General features: G+C 38.6%; 1 protein-coding gene across 5 annotated transcripts in view; it reads right to left on the bottom strand.

Moving 5' to 3' along the window:
* Positions 1-26,094, bottom strand: part of LOC123516005 (ATP-binding cassette sub-family C member 4-like) — a 222,798-nt gene that overhangs the window by 130,284 nt on the left and 66,420 nt on the right. For all 5 annotated transcript variants that reach the window (XM_045274990.1, XM_045274992.1, XM_045274989.1 and 2 more), the window contains one exon: positions 2,838-2,972. In XM_045274990.1, coding sequence (XP_045130925.1) covers positions 2,838-2,972 — 135 coding nt within the window. The remainder of the gene's footprint in view (positions 1-2,837; positions 2,973-26,094) is intronic.

Genomic DNA, 26,094 nt, shown 5'->3' with positions numbered 1-26,094 from the left:
GTATTTTGGCCCGATTAACCCCTTCAACATAATGACACATACTTTGTGTCCCTGGAGCATTCATGACATATCCAATGACAAGCATAACGCGTCATGGCTGCTTTCTGCTAAGATGGTGTGTTTTCTTTCCGAGATACTGTATGAGATCTCTCAGAATGTAGGTCGTATAAGATATGATGGCATACTTAATTTTCATCATTCTTACAAAGGTATATGGTTCTCTTTCATCTGGATAATATGTGCCATGCTGGAAATAATTATTTTATTTTTTTACATTTTTTTCTATGGTACCAATAGATTAGTTTACCATAAAGATTAATGTCTTCTCTCATTTGTTATCTTCAGAAAATGGCCCTGAGAAGGCAGACTATAATTTTTCTCTATAAAATTTGCGTGGGTTTATTTCTTATTGTACATACCTATTATGAAAAATCACTTATCATCATCATTATTTCTGTGGGAGAGAGAGAGAGAGAGAGAGAGAGAGAGAGAGAGAGAGAGAGAGAGAGAGAGAGAGAGAGAGAGAGAGAGAGAGAGAGAGAGCTGCCTCTGAGTCAGATATCTCCCCACCCTCATCCAGCCAAGATATGGGGCCAGAAGCCATTTTCTGTTTTCCACAGTGAAGAGGCTAAGGTATACATGTAGTCAATTATTTATGACAGTGAATAACCATGTATATAGATGTGGCAGCATCATGCCCCATCTATATAAGCATATGTATGCCATTTCCATGCTCCAAGCCATCAACCAAGGCCATTTTGTGCTCATCATTTTGTGAAATAATGAATAACTGATAGTGTATAAACTTTCCACATAGTTTTTTTTTTTTTTTATTTCTATGGTACTATGCTGTTTATTTTTTAACAACTTGGTAATTTGAAAAAAAAAAAAAAAATCATGGTAGCTATTGATATCAGTTACTTCATGGAAAACCCTGTACTCATTCCATTCATTATTTTCATTCATATTTGATGTATATGATGTTTAGATTCATTACCACATTTGTTTCAGAGGCCTGTGCAATCCTTCTACCGCCAGACGGGACAGTGATGTTGGGGTGGACATCAACATTATAGACAACATTGACAATCATCAACCTGTACTTTCTCTTAGACATTGGAGATGATATCTACGAGTACTTCAGTAGATTAGTATATAAAATGTTCATTTAATGAGCTGAAATTGCAGCTCACAATTAAATGTAATTACAGTAAACAGCACTGGGTATTTGAATTATGAAATGTATGAACCTTTAATAATTAAAGAAAATTGTAAACAATGTAATGCATGTGCTATTGTTGGACGTTTGTTGTGTGTCAAGTATGAAATTATTATAGTGTAGACATAACACAAAACTTTTAATAAATATTCTAAACCATTTAAGAATTGATGCTTTAATTTCATAATAAAGACTGAATGGTACGGTTGGCCATTAAATTAAAGAGCATCACAGTAAATACTGCAAGGTATCAGTATCTAATTGAAGAGACTCAATATAAACATTGGCAGATATTGTTGGCTATCTAATTAAAAGTATTCTTTTAGTAATTATTGCAACAATTCCTTTTCCATGCACTCAATTATGACTTGTTCACAGGAACGTCCAAGGTCAATCCAAAGAGAGTTCGCAAGTGGTAAAGGGGGAAGATTCCAACAGTGAGGATTACACACAGTGATGGAGAAGCATTGCTTAAGAGAAGGATACCACATGCCCTAATGTGGTCAAAAAGTATAATGGAAGACTGGGCAGCATCGACAAGAGTAACATGCTCACGCACTTGTATGACATCTCTAGAGCCAGGCGTTGGTAAATGAAGATGTTAGGCTACCCCATATTATGCATATAATATATATGTATTTATATACATACAATGCATTTCTTTGAAGAATATGGATGAGAAGCACTGTTCAGCTTCCACCCATTAGTGCTGCACGCAATTGAATTTATAGTGGTACCCATATTAGGGCCCATATCACCACCCAAGTGCATCTTTGGTGTACCCACCTAGAACCTGGTGACATGTAGGTAACTTTAAACCACTTGACAAATGGCAAAGTTTCAAGGCGGTACTTGGTGGGATTCGAACCTACGCGTGGACGTCTGCCTGATCCCATGCTCACCACCTTATCCACTATGCCATATATATTTTTCTTATATTACTTTCCATATGCGAAGTTTATATTTCCACGTAGTACTTTTAGATGTAAAACCTAAAAAATTTCATTAATCATCCTTTTTAATTTCAATAATATTGATGTATTTTGTCTTATAATTTTATTAGGCTCTGAAAAGTTCTCACAACTTATAAAAAGTCCACTTATAAATACATGTATTATAATGGAAAATGTTCTAAAAGGGCCTAAGATCCAAATCAGGATGTATATGGTTTCCCGTAAAATGGGCGAGAGTTCCATATGGAATCTTTCTTTGGTGCACATATGTAAGCTTATGTTGTATCAAACCGAAGAAATTTCAGGAGTAAAAATGTCTTAGAAAAGGTTAATTTACAACATACTATGAAGGACTTTTGACATCTCAATTACTTCTGCTAGTGGCCACTAAAGGGTTAAACTTTCCTCAGTTTCCAAGAATGAGGAAAGCTGGAACAAATATTTCTGTGGTTAAAAGGTATTCAGGTTGACATCTTATAACTGATGCAGCTCCATAGAGGAATGTTCCACATCAAGGTCATCAAAAAAAGTAACTAGTCTAGTGCATAAATCTTCCACTTTACTACTATCACTCATTATTTCATTCTAACAACTTTGGTGAGATTTTATTGATAGATTAATGATTACAAATGCACTTTTCTTAGAGAGCAACAGAAACACCATACCTTTCCAGATCCAACAAGACCAACAATGGCCAGCAGATCTCCAGCTTTCACTGAACATGACACATTACTGATGATGTTCTCCTTAGCTACACGGTTCCATCTGGCCGTCACTTCATACACAGTCAAACCACAGGCCTGAAATAATATTTTCAATTTTTTACAAACAACACTAAATTTTGCACCAAATTGGACCTCTAAGGATCAAGCAGGAGTCAGTACGGGAAGTTCTCTTGTAGTTTGTACGAATACAAATACTAGAATTTGTTTCGTCTATCACCTTGAACTCCAAAACTGCATGATCACTCTTGTTTGCTAAAGGGCACTCCACCCTCATCTCCTCAATGACCATTGGCTCTGTACTAAAGACCAAGTCCAGTCTTGACGATGCTCTTGACCTCTCCTCCAAACCTAGTATCTTCTTTGACCCACTGAGTTAACACATTTTCCATTGCCAGTGTCAATAGTGTATTTCCCATGTTGTCTCTGATCCTTCCATTGACCAGTCCTCCCAACACACCTCTTTACAATTAAAATCTCCCATCATTATAGTTCGTTCACAGCCACCCAACATTTCTTCCAGACATGTTCCTGTATCACTTATCATTTCTTCATATTCCTGTACTGACCATGCATTTGTCTTAGGTGGTACGTACACCACTATGTAGTGCCTCTTTTTCCTTCATTAGTTTCTGCTCTGATCTTTAGCACTTCTGCCTTTCCCATACCTTTTTCACTTGATCCACCTTTATATCTTTTTAACCAGCAACATCACTCCTCCTCCCATCTTACCTACTCTATTTCTTTTCCAAACGTTATATTTCCTTCTCCAACCTTCATCAGGTCTTCTCCTCTCTCAGTTTTGTTTCAGTAAGACCCACAATATCTGGGTTCTTGTCCTCAAGTAATCGTTGAGTTCTAAAATCCCGATATCACTCCATTTATGTTGGAATACATTACATTTCGCTCATATGTAAGTTTCTTTAGTCCTTTCTTGCTGTACTTTTCTGGGTTATGAACCACTTCCTCAGTCTCATATCCAAGATTCTCCAGAAAACTCTTTCTTCTCTTCTTCTGTCCTCTCTTCATTTTTTTTCAAAGCCTCCTTTCTCAACTCATTTAACATTTCTCTTCCTTTTCACCGAGATCTCTTCTCAACCAAATCTTCCTTGTTGTTTCCTGCTGGGCTAGCCTCCATGACTTCTCCACCAATTCATCTACATCCTTTTGTGACTTAAGTTTGATTCTTATTGGCCTCATACCTTCTCTTGTGAACTTTCCAATTCTATGGAAGTCCTCTATTTCTTGTACTAGGTCTTTTCCTCCTCTTGCACCACATTAATGATATTATTTATCACCTTTTTATGTTTTTCTCTCTCCATTTTACTCGGTGTCTTATCCTCCTCCACACCAAATATCACCACACATCTCTTTTGTCTACAGTTTCCCTCACCAATGTCTCATTTGACTTAATAACCTTCACCACTTTCTCAGCTATCTTCTCTTCTATGATCTGTTGATCTATAATTTCAGCAAGGCCCAAAGTTTTCTCCCTGACTCTTTGATTTCCTTTTCCAGACTTGCAACTTTGTAATTTACCTCCTTTCTTTCCACTTCCTGACTTTTTTCCATTCAGCCTGCTTCTCCATCACTTTTCCTAGAGATTCTCCACATTTTCGCAATTCACTTTAATTAGCTTAACTTCCTCTTTCAGTGCTGCATTTTCCTTCTTCATATCGGCACAGTCTCTTTTACATTGTCATAACTCGTTTCCAGGCCCTCATACTTTTCAAACAGTTTTTCAATTTTACCTTCTAACTCCAGAATTTTCTTCACATAAGTGCTCTTCTCCATTATTCCTTGAAACCCTGTGAAGTCTGATTCTCTTTCGAGTTCACGGCCGCCATGTTGCGCAGACGTAAACAAACCAGCTGATGGCTCAAACGCAGGCTACAGTTTATATTTACCTTCACTGGACATTATTTTGCTAATCAACAGTTAACATGACTATATGGAGACGGGACAAACATTACCAGCTCCTTTCCCACCTTGGTTACTCTTAGGTAACTGTAGAATTATAGATGATTGCTCTGGAGCTCAGCGACCACCTCCGCCATCGACGATGTCCCGTGTGTGTGTGTGTGTGTGTGTGTGTGTGTGTGTGTGTGTGTGTGTGTGTGTGTGTGTGTGTGTATTTACCTAGTTGTAGTTTATGGGAGGGGGAGCAAACTCATATTGACCCATCTTTATACCTTGTTTCATCCAGCTCAGCTTTCAAACTGTGAACACTAACTGCATTTACGATGTCTATATCTAATCCATTCCAGGTGTCCACAGCTCTTATGAGGGAAACTGTACTTCTTAATATCTCTTATACACTGCACCTTCTTCAATTTCTTCCCATGTCCCCTTGTAGTCCTTGTTTCCAGGTTTAAAGTCACCATCCACTTTATCCAGGTTATTCACCATTTTATAAATACCTATCAAGTCTCTCCTTTCTCTCCTACTTTCAAGTGTTGGAATTTCCAGTTTTCCCAACCGCTCTTCATAAGTCAAATCCTTCAGTTCCACTACTAACTTGGTGGCTGCCCTTTGCACCCTCTCCAATTTTCTAATATTCTTCTTAGTGTGAGGGGACCACACAATCACCACATACTCCAGTCTTGGTCTTATCATAGAACTAATTAACTTTTTCATATCAGCATCCAAATATGAGAAGGCCATTTTAATTCTCCTGAGCAGATTTGTTACTTCTCTCATGATTTTATTTATATGCCTGTCTGGGGCTAAGCCCTCTGTAATTGTCACCCCTAAATCCACTTCCTCTTTATACCTTTCCAAACTAAAATTTTCCATTTTGCAACTGCCATGTACTCTCCATTTACATTTTCCAAATTCCATGACTTTACACATATTCAGATTGAATTCCATTTGCCAAGTTCTACTCCATCTACCAATTTTATCAAGGTCCTCTTGCAGTTTCATACAGTCATTTACATTTCTCACTCTCCTCATTATCTTGGCATCATCCACAAATAAATTGATGACTCTCAATTCCTTCAGGCAGGTCATTCACATAGATGCCAAACATGACTGGTCCCAACACCGACCCGAGGTACTCCACTAGTGACCTTTACCCAGGAAGAACTACTATTTCTTATCACTGTTCTCATTTCCCTCTCACTAAGGTAATCATCCTTCATCCATTCCAATAATTGTCCTCCAACTCCCACATTGTTCTTAATCTTCCATAGTAGCCTTTTGTATGGTACCTTGTCAAAAGTATTTTAAAATCTAGGTAGACACTGTCTACCCACCCATCCCTTTCCTGTACAGCATCTATTACTTTTGAATAAAACGACAACAAATTTGAGGAGCATGACTTTCCTCTTCTGAAACCAAACTGACAGTTTGTCAACACATTGCTGCTTTCTAGGTGTTCCATCCATGTGTCTTTAATGATTTTCTGACATAGCTTCCCCACTACACTCATCAGTGATACTGGTCTATAATTTAAAGGGTCTTCCCTACTACCACCTTTATATATAGGTAAAATGTCTGCTCTTTTCCAGTCCTTCGGTACTTTCCCTTGCAACAACGATGTCTTCACCAGGCTATGAATCTTCTCTGCCAACTGTTCCCTACATTCTTTCAGTATCCAATTTGAAATTCCATCTGGACCAGGTGCCTTATTTACATCTAGATTCTCCATCAGTCTCATAATATCCTCCTGATTTACCTCTGTTGCAATTAGTTTATATCCATCCAATTCATTATCTGTTAAGTCAAAATCTCCTTCTTCAGTAAAGACTGTTTGAAACCTTTCATTCATCACCTCAGTCATTTCTTGTACTTCTTCATATAGTTTTCCATCAACCCTTAGGCCAGTTACACCCTCTCGTTTCTTAATTTTTCCATTCATATGTCTATAATACAGTTTTGGGTTACTTTTACATTTGTCCATTACATCCTTCTCACAGTTCTGTTTTTCAACCCTCATAATCCTCACACATTCATTTCTAGCATCAACATAATCTTTCCATCTACTTTGCGTTCACATTTTCCTCCATCTATTCTATGCATTAGTATTGCACTGTCTAGCCCTTTCACATATAGCATTGTACCACTCCTTCCCTCTTTGACAGTTTACTCTTCCCTTCGGTACATACTTCTCCACTGCAGTATTATATATCTTAATAAACTTGTTCCATTTCTCCTGCAAATCCTTTTCATCTTCAAAACATTTCCAGCTCACAGCCTCAAAGTATCTCCTTACTTCTTCAAAATTTCCTTTATTATATCTATATCTTTCTATTTTGTACCCCTCATCTATTTTTAATATTTCTGTACTCAGACTTATTTCAACTAGTATGTGATCACTTTTCCCAATGGACATTCATAATGAATTTTTTCTATGATCTCTTCGTCACTGGTGAACAACAAGTCCAATATGGATGGTTTATCCTTCCACTTATTCTAGTTTGTGTCATTAGATTATCAACAGCCCAATTCATCAGTTTGTTACTCCATAAATTCTCTCCTCCTTGAAAAATCCCTTCCTCCCAATTTATTTCTTTGCAATTAAAATCTCCAATGAATAATACATCCTTGTCTTGTGACACAATCCTTTCCATTTCTTTTATTGTATCTTCCAACACAGTCTCATGCTAATTTTTGTGCACGCATTTGTCAGTGGTGGTACATAAACCCCTGACTTTCCATTACCATTTTTCACTTCAACCTACACAATCTCAGACTTGTTTTTACTTGTTTCCACTTTGTCCACTCTAACACTTTTCCTCGTTAATATCATCACTTCACCTCCTCCTGTGTGTGTGTGTGTGTGTGTGTGTGTGTGTGTAATTCACCACGGTTTCCTGCTGGTCACCCAGCCAGTTTTCCCCATTACGGAGCGAGCTCAGAGCTCATAGACCGATCTTCGGGTAGGACTGAGACCACAACACACTCCACACACCGAGAAAGCGAGGTCACAACCCCTCGAGTTACATCCCGTACCTATTTACTGCTAGGTGAACAGGGGCTACACATTAAGAGGCTTGCCCATTTGCCTCACCGTCTCTGGGATTCGAACCCGGACCCTCTCAAGTGTGAGTTGAGCGTGCTAACCACTACACTACGCTGTGTGTGTATTTACCTATTTGTATTTACCTATTTGTGTATTACAGGGCCCGAGCTAAGCTCTCTGTGTCCTGTCTCCTTGTCCATTCCTGTCATATCTCTCTTTCATCTGATTGACACACACTGCGTCAAAGACATGACTGCTCAGTTTATTCCACTTATCAATGCTACGATGCGGGAAACTGTATTTTCTCACGTCATTTAGACAGATGTCCTTTATTAGCTTTTTTCCATGTCCTCGAAGATGATTACTTGTGGTCACCTTTATCAACTCTCTATCCAGTATGTCAATCTTGTTCACCAATTTATACATAGTTATCATGTCTCCTCTTGTTCTTCTCTCTTCTAATGTGGTCAGCCCCAGCTTCCTCAGTCTTTCCTCATAGTCTAACTCCCTGAGTCCTGGTACCATCCTTGTTGCCAGCCTCTGTACCCTTTCTACCTTCTTCACATTTTTCTTCATATGCGGTGACCAGACACATGCTGCATATTCTAACTGGGGTCTTATTAAGGTACATAATATCTTCTTCATCATTCCTTCATCTAGGTAGTGGAATGCAAGGCCAATATTTTGAAGCATGTTGTATGTTTTCCAAAAAATCTTGTTAATGTGTTTCTCCGGTGACAAAGTGTTTTGCAGTTACTCCTAAGTCTTTCTCCTCATTGGTCTCTTTAATTTTCTCATCACCCAGCCTGTAATCCCAGTTTGGTCTGTATCTACTTCTTCCCATTTTCATAACATGGGTCTTGTCTATATTAAATTCCATCTGCCACTCTTTACTCCACTCATATATTTTATCAAGATCTTCCTGTAACTTGTTACAATCTTCCACATTCTTTACTCTCCTCATAATTTTAGTATCGTCCGCAAACATGTTCATGTAACTGTCAATTCCTACTGGCATATCATTAACATAAATCAAAAACATGATGGGACCCAGCACTGACCCTTGTGGAACTCCACTGGTTACCTTCTTCCACTCGGACTTCCTTCCTCTCACCACTGTTCTCATTTCTCTTCCCATTAAGTAATTTTCCATCCATTTTGCTAGTTTATCATTTACTCCTCCAATCATCTTTAGTTTCCACATCAGTCTATTGTGTGGTACTTTATCAAAGGCCTTTCTCAAGTCCAGGTAGATAGCATCCACCCATCCCTCTCTATGTTGTAGTATGTCAGTCACTCTTGAATAAAAACATAATAAATTGGATACACGATCTTCCTTTTCTGAAACCAAACTGCCTTTCACTCAGAATGTTTTCACTTTCTAGATACTCACTCCACTTAGCTTTAATTACTTCTTCACATACCTTGCACAATATACTAGTCAACGATACTGGTCTATAATTTAGCGGTTCCATTCTACTACCATTCTTATATATAGGCACAATGTCAGCTCTTTTCCACTCTTTCGGGACTAATCCTGTTCGTATGGAGGTTTCCACAATATCAAATATGGGGTTCAACAATTGATCCTTACATTCATTTAGCAACCTCCCAGATATGCCATCAGGCCCCATTGATTTATTAATATCCAGATTGCTTATAATTTTCCTTACATCTTCCTTAGTAACCATGATGTCCTGCATTTGCTTTATTTCCGTAGGCCTTCCTCCCATAAAATGCTCCTCCTTTGTAAACACTTTGCAAAAGTTGTCGTTCAAAATTTCAGCTATATCTCCAGCATCTTCATATACTTCTTCCCGTTTTTACCTTTTCTATTGCCTCCCTTTTATTTAGTTTTCCATTTATGAATTTGTAAAACATTTTGGGTCACTATCACAGTTTTCCACCACCCTCTGTTCATATTCCTTCTGTGCTGTTCTCCTTACTTCAACATATCTATTCCTTGCTGTTTTGTAAACTTCCCTTGATAATACATCACTGTTTTCTTAAGTTTCTTCCATGCCTTTTCTTTGTTCTTTTTGCTTCTTCACAATTTCTATTAAACCACTGTTTATTATTTAAAGTCCTCTTTCTGTAATATGGCACAAACTTTTCACAGCAGAGTTATACAAATCCATAAATTTATCGTATTTCAATTGCATATCTCTTTCCTGGTATACCACGGACCAGTCAATTTCATTAAAGAACTCCCTTATATGGTTATAATTTGCCCTAGTATAATTTAATTTTTCCTCCTGCGTTCCACAATCTTATTCATGCTTAATTCTGTATCCAGCTCAAAGCTTAGGACATCATGATCGCTTTTCCCAAGGGACTTTCATGTTCAATTTCCTCTTTTAGAGAGATTCCCCTGGTAAATACCAAATCCAACCTTGCTGCAACATCTTGTCCCCTGCACCTTGTTGGTGATCTCACCCACTGTGTCATCAAGTTATTTGTTGCTACCTTTAACAATTCTTCTGCCCACTCACCACCATTCACCACTTCGTAGTCTTCCCACACTATTTCTTTGCAATTAAAGTCTCCAACTATCATCACTCTATCCTTTCTGATGAGTTCTTGCTTCATTCTGTCTAGAGTATTTCTCATCACCATTTGGTACTGTTCATATTCCCAAGCACTGGTTCTGGGTGGTATGTATACTGTTATAATATTAATGTCCCTCTTGCCATCTGTTATAAGCATACTTATCACTTCCTCATTTCTCTTACTATAGTTCACCTCCTTCACTATCAGATCTTCCTTAGTAAGAACCATTATACCACCACCTCCTTTATTTTTCTATCATTTCTCCATACTTTGTAGTGTTTTACAACAAACCAGTCTAGCTTTATTTCGGCCTTAGCTTTGTTTCCACTACACACATTATGTCCGGTTCGTTATTTCTTAGGTAATCCATACATTCTAGCCTCTTAGACAGAAATCCATCTATATTCGTGTAAGTCACTTGTATTCCATTCCTAGTCTCATTCTTCCATGTAATGTCTATTCCATCTGTTTTATCCACCACTTCTTTAGCCTCCCATTTCTCATCCTCCAAAAACTTGGTCTTTTCCTCCTCTGTTCTTTCGTCATTCCTCTCTTTCACTTCAGTTACAAGCTCTTTCATTTTCATTCGCTCATCCTGTGACATATTTCTTCTTATGTAAATTGTTTTGGTTTCCTCAGAGTCCTTAAGTTTCCAAGCCCTCCTCAACAAGGCCTCAGCTGCCACCTGAGACTTTAATTTCAATTTTAATGGTCTATTCTTGCCTTCCTCAAAAGCTCCCAATCTCACACTTTCTTCTACCTCAGCATATAGGTCCTCTTCTTCCACAGAGATCTTGTTCAGTAAAGACTTAATCCTGTCATTTTCCTTATCCCTCCTGTCCTGCCAGTTCCTGTTAGTTTCTTCCCTCAATCCTATTATGATCACACATTTTTTCTTTTCAGCAATATCTCTCACCACATACTCATTTTCCTTTAGTGCCTTTACCATTTCCTCTGTGTAATCCCTTTATTTTCCTCTTCCTGCTTTTTTACTGTCTCTCTAAAGGACCTTTGTACCTCCTGATGTTCATGGTTCACTTCTTTCATCCTGGTATCAATTAGATTAAGGCATTCCTCCTTCCTCAAGTCCCCTTCGGATATTTTCATCTCCATTTCCATGAGTTTAGCCTTCATCTCTTCACATTGTTTCCTTAGTTGTTGGTTTTCTTTCTCCATCTCTACTTTTTCCTTCAATAGCTCTTTATTCGCTTTCGTTAACAAATAGATCTCTTTTTTGAACGAATCATTCTCGGCTATAACTCTATCCAGTTTTTCTTCTATGGACAAAATGTTTAGGAACTTACTTTTCAGTGCCTGAACTCTTGCATCCATATCTAATTTCTCCAGTTCTCTTGGCGTAGTTATAAAACCTTCAAAGTCCCCGGCTTGTCTAGACGCAATATTTGTTATCGTCAGCTGATTACGGCCAAAACAATCACCGCCCACACTCTCCTCTCAGGGACCACTCTCCATATCCCTCACTTTCAACACTATGCGACAGTAGGACATTAACAGGACACTAACTTAGAGGTACCCGGGCCCTGTAACACCATAGGTATTTTCCTTCTTCCCGTCTGCAGCCGGAGACGAGCCGTCCTCTCTCAGCGACGGCAAGTGTGTGTGTGTGTGTGTGTGTGTGTGTGTGTGTGTGTGTGTGTGTGTGTGTGTGTGTATTTACCTAATTGTATTTACCTAATTGTAACATACGGGAAAAGAGCTATGCTCGTGTTGTCCCGTCTCCATATCTATTAATGTCCAGCTTTTTCTTAAAATCATGAATATTCCTTGCGTTGACCACTTCCACGTCTAAACTATTCCATGCTTCCACCCTTCTATGAGGAAGCTATATTTTTCACATCTCTCCTATAAGTGGCCATTTTAATTTTTTCCCATGCCCTCTCGACATTCTTTCATTCCACATACACAGATCTTCCCTATCCATTTTTCCATGCCAATCATCACTCTGTATATTGCTATCAGGTCTCCCCTTTCTCTTCTGTTTTCCAGGGTCGGAAGTTGCATTCTTTTCAGTCTGTCTTCATAAGTCAAATCTCTTAAGTCAGGCACCATTTTGTTGCAGCCCTCTGTACTTTCTCTAGTTTCCTTATGTGTTTCTTTAAGTTCGGAGCCCACTGTATTGTTGCATATTCAAGCCTCGGTCTTATCATTGCAGTAATTATTTTCTTCATCATTTCTTCATCTAAATATACGAACGCCACTCTTATGTTCCTCAATAAGTTCAATACTTCTCCAATTATTTTGTTTATATGTCTCTCTGGCGATAGGTCATTGGTAATTGTCACCCCAAGGTCTTTTTCTTCATGACTGGTTTTATGTCTTCATTTCCTATCTTGTACATACTCCTGATTCTTCTTTCACTCTTGCCAAACTCTATTTTCTTGCATTTTGTCGTGTTGAACTCCATTTGCCATGTACAGCTCCATTTCCATATTCTGTCCAAGTCTTCCTGGAGTAGTTCGCAATCTTTGTCACATCTCACTTTTCTTAACAATTTTGCATCGTCTGCAAATAGGCTCACATAACTGGACACCCCATCCACCATGTCATTTATGTAGACCGCGAACATTACTGGTGCCAACACTGATCCCTGTGGAACTCCACTCTCCACCAAGCCCCATTCTGATGGTCTGTCCTTAATTATTGTTCTCATTTCTCTTCCTACCAAAAGTCTTCCATCCATTTTAGTAAACTGCCATGCACTCCTCCTACCATTTCAAGTTTCCAGATCAGTCTCCGGTGTGGTACCTTATCAAAGGCCTTTTTTAAATCCAGATATATTCCATCAGCCCAACCATCTCTTTCCTGTATTACATCTATCACCCTCGAATAGTAACATATCAGGTTTGTCGTGCATGAACGCCCTTTTCTAAAACCAAATTGACACTCACAAAGTATGTCATTTTTCTCCAAGAAGTCTGTCCATCTATTCTTCACCACCCTCTCACACATCTTAGCTACCACACTTGTAAGTGACACTGGTCTATAGTTCAATGGGTCTCTCTTGTTACCTGATTTATAGATTGGGACAATGTTAGCTCTTTTCCAGTCTTGGGGCACTACACCTTCCCTTAATGAGGCATCAATTACTTCACAAACTTTTTCTGCCAGTTGCTCCCTGCATTCTCTTAAAATCCATCCTGATACCCCATCAGGTCCCACAGCTTTTCTCACTTCTAAACTCCCCATCATATTCTTGATCTCCTCCACAGTTACTTGAAACTCCTTCATAATCCCTTTCTGTTCCATTACCAGTGGTTTGTCAAAAGCAGTCTCCTTTGTGAATACCTTCCGAAAGCATCCATTCATAGCCTCTGCCATTTCCCTGGGATCTTCACTGCACTTCACTGCATACTCCATTTACTTCTAAACTTTCAATACTTTCTCTATTTTTGATGTTGTTGTTCACATGTCTGTAAAAAAGCCTTGGTTGGTCTTTACATGTATCAATTATATCCTTTTCTTGTTTCTTTCTTTCTTCTCTTCTAATCAACACATATTCATTTCTTGCTCTTTTGTAACTTTCCCACTGCTTAATCCGTCTTTTCCTTCTCCACCTCTTCCATGCATCCTCTTTTCTTGTTCTAGCCTTTTCACATCTATCGTTAAACCAGTCCTGCTTTCCAACTTCTCTATGTTGTCTTATTGGTACAAATTTTTCTCACCTTCTTTGTATATTTTATAAATTCCTTCCACTTTTCATTTGCTCCTTAGCACTCTTGAATTTCATCCAATTTGTCTCTTGAAAGAATTTCTTTAGGTTTCCAAAATCTGTCTTGGCATAATTCCATCTTCCCACTTTATATTCTTCATTTCTTCTAGATTTCTCTTCATCTATCACCTTGAACTCCAAAACTGCATGATCACTCTTTGCTAAAGGGCACTCCACCCTCATCTCCTCAATGACCATTGGCTCTGTACTAAAGACCAAGTCCAGTCTTGACGATGCTCCTCTCCTCCAAACCTAGTATCTTCTTTGACCCACTGAGTTAACACATTTTCCATTGCCAGTGTCAATAGTGTATTTCCCATGTTGTCTCTGATCCTTCCATTGACCAGTCCTCCCAACACACCTCTTTACAATTAAAATCTCCCATCATTATAGTTCGTTCACAGCCACCCAACATTTCTTCCAGACATGTTCCTGTATCACTTATCATTTCTTCATATTCCTGTACTGACCATGCATTTGTCTTAGGTGGTACGTACACCACTATGTAGTGCCTCTTTTTCCTTCATTAGTTTCTGCTCTGATCTTTAGCACTTCTGCCTTTCCCATACCTTCTTTCACTTGATCCACCTTTATATCTTTTTAACCAGCAACATCACTCCTCCTCCCATCTTACCTACTCTATTTCTTTTCCAAACATTATATTTCCTTCTCCAACCATCATCAGGTCTTCTCCTCTCTCAGTTTTGTTTCAGTAAGACCCACAATATCTGGGTTCTTGTCCCTCAAGTAATCGTTGAGTTCTAAAATCCCGATATCACTCCATTTATGTTGGAATACATTACATTCCGCTCATACGTAAGTTTCTTTAGTCCTTTCTTGCTGTACTTTTCTGGGTTATGAACCACTTCCTCAGTCTCATATCCAAGATTCTCCAGAAAAACTCTTTCTTCTCCTCTTCTGTCCTCTCTTCATTTTTTTCAAAGCCTCCTTTCTCAACTCATTTAACATTTCTCTTTCCTTTTCACCGAGATCTCTTCTCAACCAAATCTTCCTTGTTGTTTCCTGCTGGGCTAGCCTCCATGACTTCTCCACCAATTCATCTACATCCTTTTGTGACTTAAGTTTGATTCTTATTGGCCTCATACCTTCTCTTGTGAACTTTCCAATTCTATGGAAGTCCTCTATTTCTTGTACTAGGTCTTTTCCTCCTCCTGCACCACATTAATGATATTATTTATCACCTTTTTATGTTTTCTCTCTCTCCATTTTACTCGGTGTCTTATCCTCCTCCACACCAAATATCACCACACATCTCTTTTTGTCTACAGTTTCCCTCACCAATGTCTCATTTGATTTAATAACCTTCACCACTTTCTCAGCAATCTTCTCTTCTATGATCTGTTGATCTATAATTTCAGCAAGGCCCAAAGTTTTCTCCCAGACTCTTTGATTTCCTTTTCCAGACTTGCAACTTTGTAATTTACCTCCTTTCTTTCCACTTCCTGACTTTTTTCCATTCAGCCTGCTTCTCCATCACTTTTCCTAGAGATTCTCCACATTTTTGCAATTCACTTTAATTAGCTTAACTTCCTCTTTCAGTACTTCATTTTCCTTCTTCATATCGGCACACTCTTTCATTACATTGTCATAACTCGTTTCCAGGCCCCATACTTTTCAAACAGTTTTTCAATTTTACCTTCCAACTCCAGAATTTTCTTCACATAAGCGCTCTTCTCCATTATTCCTTGAAATCCTGTGAAGTCTGATTCATCTTTCGAGTTCACGGCCGCCATGTTGCGCAGATGTAAACAAACCAGCTGATGGCTCAAACACAGGCTACAGTTTATATTCACCTTCCCTGGACATTATTTTGCTAATCAACAGTTAACATGACTATATGGAGACAGGACAAGTGTGTGTGTGTGTGTGTTCGTGTGTGTGTGTGTGTGTGTGTGTGTGTGTGTGTGTGTGTGTGTGTTCACCTAGTTGTATTCACCTAGTTGTAATTTTACAGGGCCTGGGTATCATACTCGTGTGGCCCCGTCTCCATATCTACACACATCCAACTTTCCTTTAAAACTATGCACACTCTTCGCTGACACCACTTCCTCACTCAAACCATTCCACACCTCCACACATATTTGTGGGAAACTATATTTCTTCACATCTTTCAAGCATATTTCCTTGGCTATCTTTTTACTATGCAATCTTGTAGTTCTATTTAAGTTTTCCTCTCTCAACATCATTTGCTCATTATCCACTTCATCCAGTCCGTTCAACAGTTTATAAACCTGTATTAAATCTCCTCTTTCTCTTCTTTGTTCCAAGGTAAGCAAATTCATTTCTTTTAATCTCTCCTCATAGGTCATTTCTGCCAATTCTGGAACCATTTTTGTTGCCATTCTCTGCAATCTCTCCAACTTCCTTATATGCTTCTTTTTATTAGGGGACCAAACCACTCCAGCATATTCCAATCTTGGTCTAATTACCGTACTAATTAATTTCTTCATCATATCTTTATCCATATAATGGAAGGCTAATCCAATATTTTTTTATCAAATTATACGTTTCTCCAAACATCTTATCAATATGAGCCTCAAACTGCCCATGGTCTTGTATTATCACTCCCAAATCCTTTTCCTTTTCCACCTTTTTCAACACTACTTCTTCACCCATCTTATATGACCCTCTTAACCGTCTTCCACTCTTCCCCATCTCCATCACATGATTTTTGCTCAGATTAAATTCCATTTGCCACCTCTTGCTCCACTCCCAAATCTTTTCCAGATCTGCCTGTAAAATTTTACAATCTTCTTCACTCTTCACACATCTACACAACTTCGCATTATCGGCAAACAAATTAATATAACTGTTTACTCCCTCTGGCATGTCATTAATATATACAAGGAAAAGTATTGGTGCCAGCACTGAGCCTTGTGGGACTCCACTCTCCACCACCAACCAGTCCGACTTTGCATCCCTTATTACCGTTCTCATCTCCCTCCATCTCAAGAAGTTTTCCATCCACTTTAACACTTTTCCTTTCAGTCCTCCATAAATCTCTAATTTCCATAACAGTCTCATGTGAGGTACCTTGTCAAAAGCTTTCTTTAAATCCAAATATACACAGTCCATCCATCCTCTCTCTCTTGTATTTTGTCAACCACTCTTGAATAAAAGCTCAGTAGATTTGTTACACATGACCTCCCTTTCCTGAAGCCAAATTGATGATCCGATAATAACTTATGATCCTCCAGGAACCGTATCCAATATTTCTTTATCACCCTCTCACAAATCTTACCGACCACACTTGTTAGAGACACAGGTCTATAGTTAAGAGGCTCTTCCTTACTGCCTCCCTTATAAATGGGCACCACTTCAGCTCTCTTCCACTCTACTGGTACTTCCCCTGTTTCTAATGAACACCTTATAATATCATATAATGGATCAATCAGTTCTTCTCTACACTCCTTCTATAATTTTCCTGAAACTTCATTTGGTCCCATCGCTTTATCATCTTTAAGTTCCTCCAACATTTTATATAACTCCTTTTTAGGTATCTTAATGTCATCCATGTGCACATTTCCTTGTATATTCTGAGGCTTTACAAACATTGTTTCTTCAGTAAATACTTGCTGAAACCTATTATTTAGCAATTCCGCTATATTCTTAGGGTCATCTACTATCCCTTGCTCTCCTTCTAATCTTTCAATGGACTCTCTCTTTTTAAGTTTACCATTTATGAACCTGTAAAACAATTTTGGATGTTCCTTACTCTTGTCTACAATATCTTTTCAAATTTTCTTTCTTCCTCCTCCTTACCCTCACATACTCATTTTCGCCACTCTATAATTCTCCTTATTTAGTATATTCCTGCTCTTTTCCATCTTTTCCAAGCCACATCTCTTTTCCTTAGCCTTAACACAAGTTGCATTAAACCAATCCTTTCTTCCTTCCTCTCTCGGTTTATACTTTGGTACAAATTTCATAACTCCTTTATAATATTTCATAAAAATCTCATATTTCTTTTGCACTTCTCTGTTATGTAACATCTCCTCCCAATCTAATTTTCTGAAATAATTTTTCAAACTTTCTGTGTCCATCTTTCTATAATTCAATCTACCACTCCTGTATGTCTCGTCCTTTCTTCGCTGTGTTGTTACTATCTGCATTTCCATAACCACATGATCACTCTTTCCCAAAGGACACCTGTATTGTATATCTCCACATAGGTACACTTCTCTTGTTAACACCAAATCCAGTCTAGCCGGTTCATCATCTCCTCTATATCTAGTATTTTCCTTCACCCTCTGTTCCATCATATTTTCCATCATTAGATTAAGAAATCTCTCTCCCCATGCTTCCTCTCCAACACCACTTACTAGATTTTCCCAATCCACCTCCTTACAATTAAAATCTCCTACTAGTATCACCTTTCTTTTTCCAGATAATACACTTTCCAAACTGTGTAAAGTATCCTTGATCATATTGTCGTATTCCCTTAATGTCCAAGAATTTGTTTTAGGAGGTACATAGGTCACCAAGATTATTAATTCTTTTCCATCACTTTTTATCCTTATGCTTATCACTTCTGCGTTGTTCTTCCCATACCAAACCTTATCCACATTTATTTATTTCTTCGTCATAATCATAACTCCTCCTCCACCTTTACTCTCTCTATCCTTTCTCCATATATTATATTTATTATCCAAATTTATCTTTGTTTCTTCATGCAATTTTGTCTCAGTCAAACACACTATATCAGGCTTCTCCACTATCATATAGTCTTGCAATTCCAATCTACTTGACAGTATCCCATCTATATTAGTGTACATTATGGTCCACCCACTGCTCCCTCTAGGGGTTTCTCCGTATTCCTTCTTTCCACATACCACTTTCTGACTCTCTCTCCTATAACTCTCCAAAAAAACTTTTCTTTCCTCCTCAGACCGCTCATCATTTTTCCTTCTCGCCTCTTCCACCAATTCCTTATATCTTCTCCTCTCTTCCTCATTTCTATTCTTTCTCACAAACACCTCTTTACAACCTTCTATCTCTCTTAACTTTGATGTTCTATATAGGATATCCTCCGCAGATTGTTGTGACTTCAGTACTACTTTAATCAGTCTGCTCACTCCCTCCTTATACGGACCCAGTCTATGGATCTCTTCCACTTCTTCTTGTAGGTCTTTTTTTCATCATCATTTAGATTTTTTAACAGATCTCTTACCGTTTTTAATTCTTCCTTAATTTTCTTAGGCTTATATGTTATATTTTGTTCTTTCATCCCAAATATTAACACACTCTTCTTTTCTTCTATTTCCCTAATCAATGTTTCCTTATTCTTCATTACATTAACCAGTTCCTTGGACCTTTCTTTTTTGTCTTCCTTCAACTGATCTTTAATTATTTCTTGTAATCCAACCATCTCTGCTTCCCTTGACTCAGTCCATTGTGTTTTCTTCAGTTCCCATTCCCTTTCAAACCTTTCATTCTGCGGAGGATATCCTCCGCAGATTGTTGTGACTTCAGTACTACTTTAATCAGTCTGCTCACTCCCTCCTTATACGGACCCAGTCTATGGATCTCTTCCACTTCTTCTTGTAGGTCTTTTTTTTCATCATCATTTAGATTTTTTAACAGATCTCTTACCGTTTTTAATTCTTCCTTAATTTTCTTAGGCTTATATGTTATATTTTGTTCTTTCATCCCAAATATTAACACACTCTTCTTTTCTTCTATTTCCCTAATCAATGTTTCCTTATTCTTCATTACATTAACCAGTTCCTTGGACCTTTCTTTTTTGTCTTCCTTCAACTGATCTTTAATTATTTCTTGTAATCCAACCATCTCTGCTTCCCTTGACTCAGTCCATTGTGTTTTCTTCAGTTCCCATTCCCTTTCAAACCTTTCATTCTGCTCACTAATCATTTCCTTAAAGTCATCTTTCTCCTTTACTACTCTCTCCATTTTCTCCTCCAACCGTCTCTTGTATTTTTCAACCTCCACTCTCAAGTGTACATTCTCATCCACCAATCGTTTTTCATTTTCCTCCAGTCTCTTAAATCTTTCCTTCAAAGCCTTGCGGAATTCTCTATCCTGCTCCTCCTCACTCCTCTGAACTTTTAATTCCTTTACCAACTCCTCAAATCTCTTCTCCAATATTACCAATCTACCTTGCATTGTTGCCCCTGTTGAAGATGGACTCATGCTTTGACTGGCCACTTTCGGCTTTGCTCACTGGGGCTCATCAACATATTTTGAATTTGGTAATTTATTTCTTACCGGTCTATCCATTTTTTTTACTCTTCCTGGGAGCATGTGGGTGTGTGGTCACTGGGGCCAGGCCTGGTAGCTACGTGTGTGTGTGGGATGCGTTCGGCTGCTATGGCTGGCCTTTGTGTGGTTCCCGCTCTGTCATTTGGAGTGTGGAGGTTCTCACACCTCCGATCACTCCCATGTACACGCCACCAGGCTACGTTCACTCTGTACACTCGTTCACTCGCTCTGGTCGCCCCTCAATAGCAATAACTATTCTCACTCAAGCACATTGCTTAGCGTGTGGAGTGTTAGTTAGATGCCGCCTGAGCAGGAGGCACGTGTCTCCACGGAGTGTGTGTGTGTATTTACCTAATTTACCTAATTGTAACATATGGGAAAAGAGCTATGCTCGTACTGTCCCGTCTCCATATCTACTAATGTCCAGCTTTTTCTTAAAATCATGAATATTCCTTGCGTTGACCACTTCCACGTCTAAACTATTCCATGCTTCCACCCTTCTATGAGGGAAGCTATATTTTTTCACATCTCTCCTATAAGTGGCCATTTTTAGTTTTTTTCCCATGCCCTCTCGACATTCTTTCATTCCACATACACAGATCTTCCCTATCCATTTTTCCATGCCAATCATCACTCTGTATATTGCTATCAGGTCTCCCTTTCTCTTCTGTTTTCCAGGGTCGGAAGTTGCATTCTGTTCAGTCTGTCTTCATAAGTCAAATCTCTTAAGTCAGGCACCATTTTGTTGCAGCCCTCTGTACTTTCTCTAGTTTCCTTATGTGTTTCTTTAAGTTCGAGCCCACTGTATTGTTGCATATTCAAGCCTCGGTCTTATCATTGCAGTAATTATTTTCTTCATCATTTCTTCATCTAAATATACGAACGCCACTCTTATGTTCCTCAATAAGTTCAATACTTCTCCAATTATTTTGTTTATATGTCTCTCTGGCGATAGGTCATTGGTAATTGTCACCCCAAGGTCTTTTCTTCATGACTGGTTTTATGTCTTCATTTCCTATCTTGTACATACTCCTGATTCTTCTTTCACTCTTGCCAAACTCTAATTTCTTGCATTTTGTCGTGTTGAACTCCATTTGCCATGTACAGCTCCATTTCCATATTCTGTCCAAGTCTTCCTGGAGTAGTTCGCAATCTTTGTCACATCTCACTTTTCTTAACAATTTTGCATCGTCTGCAAATAGGCTCACATAACTGGACACCCCATCCACCATGTCATTTATGTAGACCGCGAACATTACTGGTGCCAACACTGATCCCTGTGGAACTCCACTCTCCACCAAGCCCCATTCTGATGGTCTGTCCTTAATTATTGTTCTCATTTCTCTTCCTACCAAAAGTCTTCCATCCATTTTAGTAAACTGCCATGCACTCCTCCTACCATTTCAAGTTTCCAGATCAGTCTCCGTGTGGTACCTTATCAAAGGCCTTTTTAAATCCAGATATATTCCATCAGCCCAACCATCTCTTTCCTGTATTACATCTATCACCCTCGAATAGTAACATATCAGGTTTGTCGTGCATGAACGCCCTTTTCTAAAACCAAATTGACACTCACAAAGTATGTCATTTTTCTCCAAGAAGTCTGTCCATCTATTCTTCACCACCCTCTCACACATCTTAGCTACCACACTTGTAAGTGACACTGGTCTATAGTTCAATGGGTCTCTCTTGTTACCTGATTTATAAATTGGGACAATGTTAGCTCTTTTCCAGTCTTGGGGCACTACACCTTCCCTTAATGAGGCATCAATTACTTCACAAACTTTTTCTGCCAGTTGCTCCTGCATTCTCTTAAAATCCATCCTGATACCCCATCAGGTCCCACAGCTTTTCTCACTTCTAAACTCCCCATCATATTCTTGATCTCCTCCACAGTTACTTGAAACTCCTTCATAATCCCTTTCTGTTCCATTACCAGTGGTTTGTCAAAAGCAGTCGCCTTTGTGAATACCTTCCGAAAGCATCCATTCATAGCCTCTGCCATTTCCCTGGGATCATCACTGCATACTCCATTTACTTCTAAACTTTCAATACTTTCTCTATTTTTGATGTTGTTGTTCACATGTCTGCCTTGGTTGGTCTTTACATTTATCAATTATATCTTTTTCTTGTTTCTTTCTTTCTTCTCTTCTAATCAACACATATTCATTTCTTGCTCTTTTGTAACTTTCCCACTGCTTAATCCGTCTTTTCCTTCTCCACCTCTTCCATGCATCCTCTTTTCTTGTTCTAGCCTTTTCACATCTATCGTTAAACCAGTCCTGCTTTCCAACTTCTCTATGTTGTCTTATTGGTACAAATTTTTCTCACCTTCTTTGTATATTTTTATAAATTCCTTCCACTTTTCATTTGCTCCTTAGCACTCTTGAATTTCATCCAATTTGTCTCTTGAAAGAATTTCTTTAGGTTTCCAAAATCTGTCTTGGCATAATTCCATCTTCCCACTTTATATTCTTCATTTCTTCTAGATTTCTCTTCATCTATCACCTTGAACTCCAAAACTGCATGATCACTCTTTGCTAAAGGGCACTCCACCCTCATCTCCTCAATGACCATTGGCTCTGTACTAAAGACCAAGTCCAGTCTTGACGATGCTCCTCTCCTCCAAACCTAGTATCTTCTTTGACCCACTGAGTTAACACATTTTCCATTGCCAGTGTCAATAGTGTATTTCCCATGTTGTCTCTGATCCTTCCATTGACCAGTCCTCCCAACACACCTCTTTACAATTAAAATCTCCCATCATTATAGTTCGTTCACAGCCACCCAACATTTCTTCCAGACATGTTCCTGTATCTCTTATCATTTCTTCATATTCCTGTACTGACCATGCATTTGTCTTAGGTGGTACGTACACCACTATGTAGTGCCTCTTTTTCCTTCATTAGTTTCTGCTCTGATCTTTAGCACTTCTGCCTTTCCCATACCTTCTTTCACTTGATCCACCTTTATATCTTTTTAACCAGCAACATCACTCCTCCTCCCATCTTACCTACTCTATTTCTTTTCCAAACATTATATTTCCTTCTCCAACCATCATCAGGTCTTCTCCTCTCTCAGTTTTGTTTCAGTAAGACCCACAATATCTGGGTTCTTATCCCTCAAGTAATCGTTGAGTTCTAAATCCCGATATCACTCCATTTATGTTGGAATACATTACATTCTGCTCATACGTAAGTTTCTTTAGTCCTTTCTTACTGTACTTTTCTGGGTTATGAACCACTTCCTCAGTCTCATATCCAAGATTCTCCAGAAAACTCTTTCTTCTCCTCTTCTGTCCTCTCTTCATTTTTTTTCAAAGCCTCCTTTCTCAACTCATTTAACATTTCTCTTTCCTTTTCACCGAGATCTCCTCTCAACCAAATCTTCCTTGTTGTTTCCTGCTGGGCTAACCTCCATGACTTCTCCACCAATTCATCTACATCCTTTTGTGACAAATTTGATTCTTACTGGCCTCATACCTTCTCCTGTGAACTTTCCAATTCTATGGAAGTCCTCTATTTCTTGTACTAGGTCTTTTCCCTCCTCCTGCACCACATTAATGATATTATTTATCACCTTTTTTATGTTTTTCTCTCTCCATTTTACTCGGTGTCTTATCCTCCTCCACACCAAATATCACCACACATCTCTTTTTGTCTACAGTTTCCCTCACCAATGTCTCATTTGACTTAATAACCTTCACCACTTTCTCAGCAATCTTCTCTTCTATGATCTGTTGATCTATAATTTCAGCAAGGCCCAAAGTTTTCTCCCCAGACTCTTTGATTTCCTTTTCCAGACTTGCAACTATGTAATTTACCTCCTTTCTTTCCACTTCCTGACTTTTTTTCCATTCAGCCTGCTTCTCCATCACTTTTCCTAAAGATTCTCCACATTTGTCGCATGTGTGTCTGTGTGTGTGTGTGTGTGTGTGTGTGTGTGTATTTACCTATTTGTATTTACCTATTTGTGTATTAGAGGCCCCAGGCTAAGATCTCTGTGACCTTGTCTCCTGTGTGTGTGTGTGTGTGTGTGTGTATTTACCTAGTTGTATTTACCTAGTTGTAGTTTTACAGGGCCTGGGCTTTATGCTCGTGTGGTCCCATCTCTGTGTGTGTGTGTGTGTGTGTGTGTGTGTGTGTGTGTGTGTGTGTGTGTGTGTGTGTGTATTTACCTAGTTGTATTTTACCTAGTTGTAGTTTTACAGGGCCTGGGCTTTATGCTCGTGTGGCCCCGCCTCCATATCTATACTTATCCAATCTTTCCTTAAAATTGTGTACACTCGTTGCAGACACTACTTCTTCGTTCCAACTGTTCCACATCTCAACACATCTTTGCGGGAAAGTATACTTTTTAATATCTCTTAGACATCTTCCCTTCCTCAGTTTCTTACTATGCAATCTTGTGCTTCGACTGGCATATTCTTCTCTCAGGATCAGATACTCATTGTCCACTTGGTCTATTCCGTTGATCAATTTATAAACTTGTATGAGATCCCCTCTCTCCCTTCTCTGTTCCAATGTTGGAAGATCCATAGCCTTTAGTCTCTCTTCATATGTCATCTCTTCAAGTTTGGGACCATTCTTGTAGCCATTTTTTGTAGTCTCTCCAGCTTCCTTACATGTTTCTTTTTGTGAGGGGTCCACACTACTCCTACATATTCCAATTTGGGTCTTATTATAGTACTTATCAGTTTCTTCATCATTTCTTTGTCCATGTAGTGAAATGCTATTCCAATATTCCTTAGCAAATTATATGTCTCTCTGAAAATTCTATTAATATGGCTTGCCAGTTGATTATTTTCTTCCATCGCAACTCCCAAATCCTTTTCCTTTTTTACTTTCTCCAGTTCTACTCCATCTCCCATCTTATAGATTCCCATGGGTCGTCTTTCACTCTATCCCATTTCCATGGCATGGCTTTTGTCCACATTGAATTCCATCTCCCACTTTTTACTCCATTCCCAAATCTTGTTTAGGTCTTCTTGCAGTATTTCACAATCCTCTTTTTGCTTTATAACTCTGCACAGTTTCGCATTGTCCGCAAACAGATTTATGTAGCTGTTCACTCCTTCTGTCATGTCATTCATATAAATGAGAAAAAGTATTGGCGCCAATACTGACCCTTGCAGCACTCTGCTTTCTACTGCTCTCCACTTGGACTTCATATCTTTAACTACCGTCCTTATTTCTCTCCCCCTCAAGTAATTTTCCATCCATCTCAATGTGCTTCCTTTTAAACCACCCTTCTCCTCTAATTTCCACAACAACCTTTCATGTGGCACTTTATCAAATGCCTTTTTTAAATCCAAGTAAATAAAATCAACCCATCCTTCTCTCTCTTGTATCCTGTCAACTATTCTAGAGTAGAAATACAGTAAATTTGTTACACACGACCGACCTTTTCTAAAGCCAAATTGGCTATTTGATAATAATTTGTTGTCTTCAAGGAACTCGATCCATTGTTTCTTTATTACTCTTTCACACATCTTACATATTACACTAGTTAATGATACCGGTCTGTAATTTAGAGGTTCTTCCTTCCTTCCGCTCTTATTCTACTGGTACTGTTCCATTTTCTATTGAGCATTTAATGATGTGTATAGGTCTTGCTAGTTCTTCCCTACATTCTTTCAGTATTCTGCCTGAGACTTCATCTGGTCCCATTGCCTTTTCTTCATCCAGTTTTTCATTAACTCTTTTATTTCAAGC

Source organism: Portunus trituberculatus, chromosome 40, assembly GCF_017591435.1.
Source record: "Portunus trituberculatus isolate SZX2019 chromosome 40, ASM1759143v1, whole genome shotgun sequence".
Lineage (NCBI taxonomy): Eukaryota > Metazoa > Arthropoda > Malacostraca > Decapoda > Portunidae > Portunus > Portunus trituberculatus.
This window is presented reverse-complemented; position numbering and strand designations above follow the sequence as displayed.